This window comes from Zingiber officinale, chromosome 4B (assembly GCF_018446385.1).
Source record: "Zingiber officinale cultivar Zhangliang chromosome 4B, Zo_v1.1, whole genome shotgun sequence".
Lineage (NCBI taxonomy): Eukaryota > Viridiplantae > Streptophyta > Magnoliopsida > Zingiberales > Zingiberaceae > Zingiber > Zingiber officinale.
Window position 1 is genome coordinate 137,086,707 of NC_055993.1, and position 9,322 is coordinate 137,096,028.

General features: G+C 36.2%; 1 protein-coding gene across 1 annotated transcript; it reads left to right on the forward strand.

The window, feature by feature from the left end:
* Positions 1-1,029: 1,029 nt before the first annotated feature.
* LOC121978020 (piriformospora indica-insensitive protein 2-like) lies at positions 1,030-2,871 on the forward strand. Its single transcript, XM_042530414.1, has 2 exons — positions 1,030-1,545; positions 1,636-2,871. The coding sequence occupies exons 1-2, from the start codon at positions 1,309-1,311 to the stop codon at positions 2,842-2,844; spliced, it is 1,446 nt and encodes a 481-aa protein (XP_042386348.1). The 5' UTR covers positions 1,030-1,308; the 3' UTR covers positions 2,845-2,871.
* Positions 2,872-9,322: the final 6,451 nt, after the last annotated feature.

A 9,322-nucleotide genomic window follows, 5' to 3' on the forward strand; every position in this document is an offset into this window, starting at 1 on the left:
TCAACCTAACGACCTCATATTCCTTTTTGAAGTTTTATATCACAGAGGACAGAGAATATTCTATACGCAAGTTATACATCAGAAGCTTCCACCATATTAATCACAGAGATTATGGGTCAATTTTAGAAAAAGTGTCAAAGTATATTTATAGTATGTCTTTTTTTTTAAAAACACTTTGAGATTCGTACATAAGCAGTAACACTATAAAAAGGTATCATCTACATGCTCAAGTACGTGATGCTACGCAATTATACATGTTCATAGTCACTGTTCATTCAAATTACTATTCATTCTACTCGATCCGATCACTTACTTAAACGTCGGAGTGCTTACGTCAGGGACCTTTTCCCTGGCCAGATGCTAACACTTTTTTATATATAATATATAAGAGCGCTTCAGAGTCACTTTTTGATAATAAAGAGTCTTCATTCCATCAATATCAGAATCACCTCTCCTGAATATCGTCTCATCTTCTCAACTTTCGGACACGATGATATATAATTTTATCATGTATTTTAAGAGGCTATTTTCACCATTGGAATCCGCTAAAACAAAATCATAGGACCGCAATGAATTATAAACTAAAAATAAAAATAAAAGGTAAACAGAGGCTTGCCTTAGAGTTAAAGGCGAGTTGTAGCTCTTACCTCGTAGGCCTGTTAACATAGAAAGCTTTCTGCAGGATGGCGCAGCTCATTACTTACACCTCTTTAAGCCATTGGCAGCAATACAAAAAAGTAGCACAACTGCAACGCCACCATTTTGCTCAAAAGGCAGGCTTGCCTTTGAACAAGGCCGGAACTAATTAAGCACGGACTGATTTCACCTCTTTAGGATGGTCCCTTGCTAAGATTCATAGCGTGCAGCTAGCTAGCTATCTCTCCCGGCCAATTCCCTGCCACTTCACATGCCTACCTTCCTTCCTTCCTTCATAAACCCTTCTCCTTTTTCCACCATGAATGCAAACCCCAAAAGTAGAGCATGAAAGCGGCATCTAAGCTCCAACTAAATTCCACAGTACATGCACTCTTTAATTGACACCAACCTCCGACCACTGTCGACCTTCTGCACTCCTTAACTTCCACCGTCGAGTGGAGGCATTCTCTGCCTGCACCTGCATGCGTATCTCTCTTCCATCCTTAATTCTTCTTCGATGCTACTTGGGAGTTTTACCTCTTTTGCAGCCGAATCCAATCCTTTCTCTGCGAGTGATGGCCTTGCTCCCGTCCGTGTGAAACAAATTACCGGACTCCGGTCCACAACGTGTGTCAAATCTCCATAGTTTCTTCTCTATGTTGTTTCTCATATATGATTAAGGTTCTACACATGAGGAGGATGAGCTCTTCCTGGGCTTTCTTGCTGCTAGCGATTCCATTTCTCCTCGTCTCTCATGGATTCTCAGAGCCAGAGAGTTCCGCCGATATTATTGCTCCGATGGCGAAGGAAGAGCAGGAAGCACTCTACTCGGTGCTCCGAGACTTGGTTGGCGAATGGTGGAACGGCCCTGAGCTTTATCCAGACCCCTGCGGCTGGACTCAAATACAGGTTCTTAATCACTGTGAATTAATACCCGGTACTGCTAAAAAGTTGGGTTTTTTGCACGTTAATTAAAATGATCGACGGAGAAAATTGCAGGGAGTTTCCTGTGATCTCTTTGATGGATTGTGGTATGTGACCTCCCTGAAAATTGGTCCTGTTCTCGACAACTCCCTCGAGTGCTCGGAGCAAGCACAGTTCAGTCCCTTGCTGTTCCAGCTCGACCACCTCAGAAGCCTCTCCTTCTTCAATTGCTTCTCTTCTCGTCAGCGAATGAGCATTCCACAGAGCAGCTGGGAGAAGCTGTCTGGAAGCTTAGAGATCCTCGAATTCCGGTCGAACCGCGGCCTCGTAGGGAGAATCCCCGGTGCCATTGCTCGACTCAGTAAACTGGAGTCCCTAGTCATAGTGGAGAACGCCGTGGACGGAGAGTTGCCGGTGGAGCTGGGCAAGTTGGAGCACCTGAAGAGGCTGATGCTATCTGGCAATCACTTTGCGGGTCGAATTCCCGATTCGATTTGTGGCAGCTGGTCCGAGCTCCTCATCATGGACCTGAGCAGGAACTCTCTCACAGGGCCACTGCCTTCCTCTCTGAGCAATCTCACTTCACTCCTGAAGCTTGATCTAAGCGACAATCACTTCAATGGAAGCCTTCCGCCAGAGCTTGGCCAGCTCAAGAATCTAACTCTGCTCGATCTCAGGAACAACGACTTCGTAGGTGGCTTGGCACAGTGGCTTAACGGCCTGACCTCCATTGAGAACTTGCTTCTGGCTCACAATCCTGAATTGGGAGGGAGACTCGAGGAAATTGAGTGGGGGAAATTGAGGGAGCTCACTGCTCTGGACTTGTCTCACACAAGCTTAACAGGTGAAATTCCTGCAGCCATGGCAGGACTGAAGGGATTAAGATACATTGCATTGGATGGCAACAGCCTCACTGGGGGTGTCTCACCAGAGCTTGCAGCACTGCCTTGTCTAGGTGCTCTCTACCTCAATGGCAATAATTTAACAGGGAGGCTGGAGTTCCCTCAGGAGTTCTATCGGAGGTTGGGGAAGCGATTCGTCTCGTGGGGCAACCTGAACCTGTGCTACGATGCCGCCGCGAAGAATGCAAGGGCAGTGCCTTACGGCGTGGCACGGTGCGAGCAAGATAGCCGAGAGAATGTCAGCTATGAGTCTGTTTTGAATGCTGCAAGGGCGGGAAGTGGAGATTTGAATGGCAATTGTGGTTCCTTGGGTTCCTTTGTGGTTCATGGGGGTGTCATTTGGGGGGTTTGGGTCATGCTACTTGTGGTTGTGTTCTTGTAGTGTTTGCAAACATGTTTTTTGTTTTTCTTGTAGTAGATTGGAATGTAATGTGGAAATATGCTACAAAATATTTAGGAATTTCATAATGTGTTCCTAACTTTTAAAACTTTAGAAAGGTGTTTTTTTCCTCCTACCTTTTTGCATATTTACATTACTATTAATTCTATAAAAATTAATCTATCTTTGTATTTTTTTTTAAGTTTAAGCTTAATTGTTTAAGACAAAATAAAAATGCTATTGAATTTCTAAAAGAGCATTGTCTATCATGAAATGAAGCAGACTCTTGGTGCAACCATAAATTGGAGGTGTGTATATTATTCTAATAGGTAATGTTTAAGCATGGATGTGTTTTAAGAGGTCCCAAGAATCTTCTTATATGAATATTTTCATTAGCCTTATAATATAAGAGTCTATGTAGAGTTGATTTAATTGATATTTTCATTAAGTATGTTTGGCTAAAATTACTTGACAACACAAAATAATACATTTCAAATTATTCAGTTTTAATTTATAAGAGTGAACGTCTTTTAAGAAAAAAATTTAATTGTAAATGTTTAGAGAGGGTGTACTTTAGAAATTACACTTCCAATTAAATGTTATTTAACAATTTTGAAACTAGAGGGCGTTTACTGAACTTTTTTAAATACCTAAGTTTTATATTTATCAAAAATATATATCTAATTCTCATTATCCCTTTTCCTTATCAATTAGTCGATTGATCTTAAGTTATCAGTTGACTATTATATATTCAATCGCACTGTCCCAGTTAAATTTTTTTTAAAGTTTTTTGCGCTCTATCTATGAACTTCTGTCGACTCTCTATATAGAATTGCATTAGTTTTGATTTGAAGAGATTTTGATGTGTCTACAACAAGCAACGAGTTAATCATGAGAGTCCTAAGAATTCTTTGATAGTATTGATAATGGAGTATGTTAGACCTAGGTCTTTAAATTAGCTTGTGATAAAATATTTCAAGATTGTGTCAAGTTCAGAAACTTACCATTCTTTATTTAGACTGTAAAATTCATATTTGAGGATGAGAGCTACTTTTCCCACCCCCTCCACCTCCTCTCTTTCACCCTGCCAAAAGACGCATGTAGCCTTCTCTTTATTTTTTTTAATTTTTTTATTTCATTTAATTCTCATTTAATTTTAATTTTTTAATTAATTTTATTTAAAAATAACTCTCATACAATTATATTTTTAAATTTATTTTTAAATTAATTTAATTTATTATTTTTTATCAATACTTTATTTTTCAATTTTATATAATTTTTATTTAGTTTTTATTTTTTAAATTAATTTAATTTATTATTTTTTTTCATAATACTTATATTTTTCAATTGATTTTTTTTTAATTTTATTTTTTTATTAATTTTTTTAATCAATTTTTTTATCAATTTTTTATCAGTTTTATTTTTTCCAATATTTTTTTTACATGTTTATAATCTTTTATTTATTTTTAGTTTATATTTAAAACTAAAAAAAATACTACTAATTAATAATGAACACATTCATAACTTAGGAACAAATATATTTTTTTTCAAATGAAGAGTACATGTAATAATACAAAAAAAAACATAAAAACATATAAAAATAGAAATCTTAATCAATATTGCCTTCAAATTCTGCTCCCGATGCGTTTGGTGGTGGTGCACCTATTACTTCGTACCACAAATGAGCGCGTGTCTTGTAACGAGTGACCCATTTAAAGGAAGAGAAAATTATGACATGTGTTAATAGTTGGATGCAGGTAATTTAAGTGTCAAATTAGGAATGTAATTTAAAAAAAGGGAGTAATTTAAAAATTATATAAAATAAAAAAAATTTAAAAATTTGATAAAAAAAATAATAAACAAAATTGATTAAAGAAATAAAATTAAATAAATATTAAAAAATTTAAAAAATAATAAATAAAATTAATTAAAAATAAAACTAAATAAAAATTAAAAAAATATAAGTATTAATGAAAAAATAATAAACAAAATTAATTAAAAAATAAAACAAAATAAAATTAAAAATATATATAAGTATTAATGAAAAATAATAAATAAAATGGATTAAAAATTTAAACTAAATAAAATTTTTAAAATATATAAACTAAATAAAAATTTTAAAATATATAAGTATGAATGAAAAAAATTAAAAATAAAATTAATTTTAAAAATAAAACTAAATAAAATTAAACTAAATAAAAATTTAAAAATATATAAGTATGAATAAAAAAATTAAAAAAAATTAATGAAAAATAAAAAATTAAAATTAATTAAAAATTAAAAATTAAAAATATATAAGTATGAATTAAAAAAAATTAAAAATAAAATCAAAAAATCAAAAAACAAAAAAAACAAAAAAGATAGAGGGTAGAATGGTCTTTTGGCAGGGAGAGAGAGAGAGAGGAGGGGGTGCGCGTGTCAGGGGAGGGGGGAAAAGCAATTTACTTTGAGGATATAATTACATTTAGAATAATGCAAAGAGTTCAAAATCGGTGTTTGATACCATTAGTGAATTTTGATCAAAATTTATTGGCAATGTTAGAAACCTCATAATCACTTCAAATCAAAACTATTAAACTTCTATGAGTCTCTTGGATGTAATCATGTCCTCTAACCTAGATTTCATAGTTGAGATTGAGAATTATGATTTTTTTACATTGGATGTAATCATGTCCTCTAACCTAGATTTCGTAGCTGAGATTGAGAATTATGATTTTTTTTTAAATTCTTTACATCCTTAAGATAATTTTACACAAACTCATTAAAAGATTTAGAGCTATCATAATTACTCATAAACACTATTAAAGGGTTCTAAGACTCTTCTAGTTCAAACCAAACCATGTTAAAATTTCAAAATTCTAGATACCGTAACATTATCAATGAGTTTTTAACCAAAATTCACTAATGACTTTATATACCTCACAAAAATTTCAAATTAAATTCACTGCACTCCTTGAATCCTCTTATGTTTAATCATACCCTTAGACTTGAATTCTATTGTCTAGATTGAGAGTTATGGATTTTTAAAATTTTCAATTTTAAAATAATTTGACATAAATTTGGAGGATCGTAAAAGCCTGCTAGAGAGGGGGGCACTCGTTGAGTACTTTCAATGAGTAATTCACTAATAGCTCGAATATTACAAGAGAATTCAGAATTTTAAAGTGCAAGTAATAAAAATAAATATATCGATGACTTTAGAGTAAAAGATTGAGCATCATCGTCGGAGGAACGTTAAGTATCGTAGAGAGCTTTTCGAAGCAGCACGGAAGTCGTTTGGAATGATATTCTCCAAGTGCTGGTTGAACCATTTTTTTATAGCCTTGTCCGGACGTTTGGACGGGTCTTGGGCGCCCCCATCAAGCTAACATGGTGTGACCTTAGCAAAACTCTATCCTCCAAAGTTTATCCATCTCAGGCGCCTGGACCGGGTCCAGGCGTTTGGATTCTGACGTATGGTGGCCAATTAGTATGCGTCAACTCCTTTACTCAGGTGCCTAGGTTCAGACCAATCTAGGTGCATGGGTTCGGACCAATCTAGGTGGCTGGACTCGATCCGGGTGCTCGGACCTCTCGGCTCTTGGACCCTTCCCGAGCGCCTGAAGACCCCTTTTTTGATCAACTTCTAACTTCGATTTCCTACACCACGGAGTTACAAAAACAAACATAATATAATAATTTGGATAGTCTTGAGATTGTCTGATTTTGACTTTGGATTTTGTTGAAATCGTAGGTCGAACTGACGCCTACTGTTCCCTCAACGAAAAATGTATCCTCACCTACTCATCTCAGAAGAGTTACCTTTTGAAACACCTATTTAGATTTTTACTTAGCATCTGATCATATTGATCTCCGAGACTTTCGCTAGACGTTCGATCCTCGACCTGCCTAGACTTCTGTTGGAAATGGGGATAGTGAGGAACGTGGCCCATGTTCCCCACTACACATAATGGAAAAGTCCATTATGCCCCTAGTATATTTCCCTATATAAAGGGGGTCCGTCCAAGGCTCAGGGCGTGTGAAATTGGGCGTTGGAGACGAGAGTAAGAGGAGAACATCCAAGGCGGCGGGATTTGGTTTGTGAAATTGCGGAGGGCTTTCCGATCTTGTGATCGCTCTTCCGATAGCGAGTTTCGCCATTGTCGATTACGGATCTGCGGGAGATTGCTGTAAGTTTTTACCGCATTTAATTCGTCTATCATGCATTTAGAACGTATTTTCAACATTGGTATCAGAGCGCGTAGTTCGTTCTAAATGCTTAGAGACGAATTATAAAATCGTTGTTCGGATGTTTTCTCGATTTGCCATTTCTCGTCATTTAGCATACAACGTCGCTCACCGGCGACAGGGTCGCTGGTAAGAGTCACCATCGCCGTTAACGTCGCTGCTCAACAGCGTACTGTACCAAGTTTTTAAAAAAAACCGCGACAATATAGCGATTTCCATCAGAGCAGGGCTCAGGCCGCAATGAAGTACCGGTGAAGGCATTTTGTGGCCTATGATGGCGTCTTGGTTGGTCGACGGAGTGCTCATGGTTGCTGCCTCTCACAATTTCTGCGCAAGCAGAGACTTGCTACCTGCGTTCATCATGGGTGAGGCACTGAAGTGGTGGGCGGCGAATAGATTGTGGTGAAGAAAATGCCGGCAGCGTGCATGAGGCGGCCTTGGCCTCTTGCAGTTTCAGTTTCTGTACGGTGTTTGTCGCTGGTGTGCGGCTGAGACGGCGTGCACAACATGCACGATGTGTGGTGTGCGAACGTGGCCAGCGGGCGTGGGCAGCGGAGAAAACGCGATGCTAAAAAAAAAAAAAAAAAAAAGAAGAACGTGCTTCGTGAGGAAACATTTTATGAGGAAAAGTTTGATTTAAATAAATCAAATTTAAATATATATATATATATATATATATATATATATATATATAAAAGGTGTTGCATGCAATTAAAAAAAAATCGAAACCTTTTGATTTCGAATTGCTCTTCCTGTAAATTTTTTTTTAAGCTTCTGTGTTTAAAAAAAATTATGCATGTTAAAATTAATTAAAATTATGATTGTTAGTCTAATTTTAATTAATTAGGTGGGTTTAAACTGGTTGGTCCAATTAGACCCGATTTAGATTAAACCATTGGGTTTAATTAAACCAATTTGATTCAACCCCAAATTAATTTGGGTTGATTAATTAGAGCTTGGACCAAATATGATCAAATGACCAGATTTGTTCTAATGGGTCAGATTTGATCATAACAATTAGATTTGTTCTAATTGGTCGGACTTAAACCAATGGGCATTTGTTTGATCAAACGAACCTGAGTTTGATCAATAAGTCTGAAATTGGTAGAAATGGACTGAGAGAAAAAGTAACAGAACATAGGTACAAAAATCCCTGTCCAATTAGATTAGTTCTAATTAAGGACAAAGAACTGAGCTTAGGATCTGGATCCCTAATCAACCGATCCGATGGATCTGACCAATTAGATTAGTTCTAATTGTCGACTTAACTCCTAAAATCGAGAAGATTTATTTTTCTTGATTTATTATGTTGGTACTATGCTTGTATAAATTGAAATAAGCCGGTTTTGTACTGGTTAGTCGGTTTTGTACTGACTTATTTTATTTTCAATTTTTCAGATGGCTAGTCGTGATTTACGACAACATGAGCTTTGGGAGGAGATTAAGGAGCTTGATTTCGACCCTGTTCAAGGACTCGGATGGCTTATTGGTCGGCTCGATCGGTTGTTCTGGAAACTCGAGCGAGAAGAATTTCCAATCGAAGACACACACAGAAGATTCGCTCTAGTCTATTCACTGCCAGAAAACCTTAGGCAGATAGCATTCCAACTTTGGGATGATTATGATGGACACATCTCGTACTCAGAGATGTGCAGACAGTTGCTTCATCTCTATTGGGGTCCTGAAGACCCAGAGGAGGATCCAGATGAATCTGAAGAGGATTTAGAAGATCCTGAAGATCCTCCAGAGGAGGATCCAGAAGAATCTGAAGAGCATTCAGAAGAGCCTGAAGATCCAGATGAATCTGAAGAGGATTTGGGAGAGTGTGTGTGGGATCCAATTGAAAATCTTGAAGCTATCTTGCCTGGGATTACCCCAAATGAGTCCAGGCTGAGAGGGATTATATTAGCCACTGCACTAGTGTCTGTCCTAGTGGGAGTGGTAGTTGCCTATCTAGTTTATTAGAGTTCTGTTATTTTTATTGTCATTTTGTATGAACAATAGTTAGTCTATTTCATTCATGTCAGTTGGTTATATGTTAACAATTTGCAGCATAATTTTATATTAATGATATGTTCATTTATTTTATGTTGTTTGCTTGACATGATGCATGATTAGTTCATGATATATTAAATGATTAGTTCATTTAATTAAAAAAAAACATGATATATTAAATGATTAGTTCATTTAATTAATGAACTCATGATATTATAAATGATTAGTTCATTTGTTGGGATGTATGTAATAGAATTGA

What these genes read in the sequence shown, in the direction of transcription:
- LOC121978020 (XM_042530414.1), top strand. Translation starts at nt 1,309, where the DNA reads ATGATTAAGGTTCTACACATGAGGAGGATGAGCTCTTCCTGGGCTTTC. An exon ending in GCGGCTGGACTCAAATACAG is followed by an intron (nt 1,546 to 1,635) that starts GTTCTTAATCAC and finishes AGAAAATTGCAG; the next exon opens with GGAGTTTCCTGTGATCTCTT.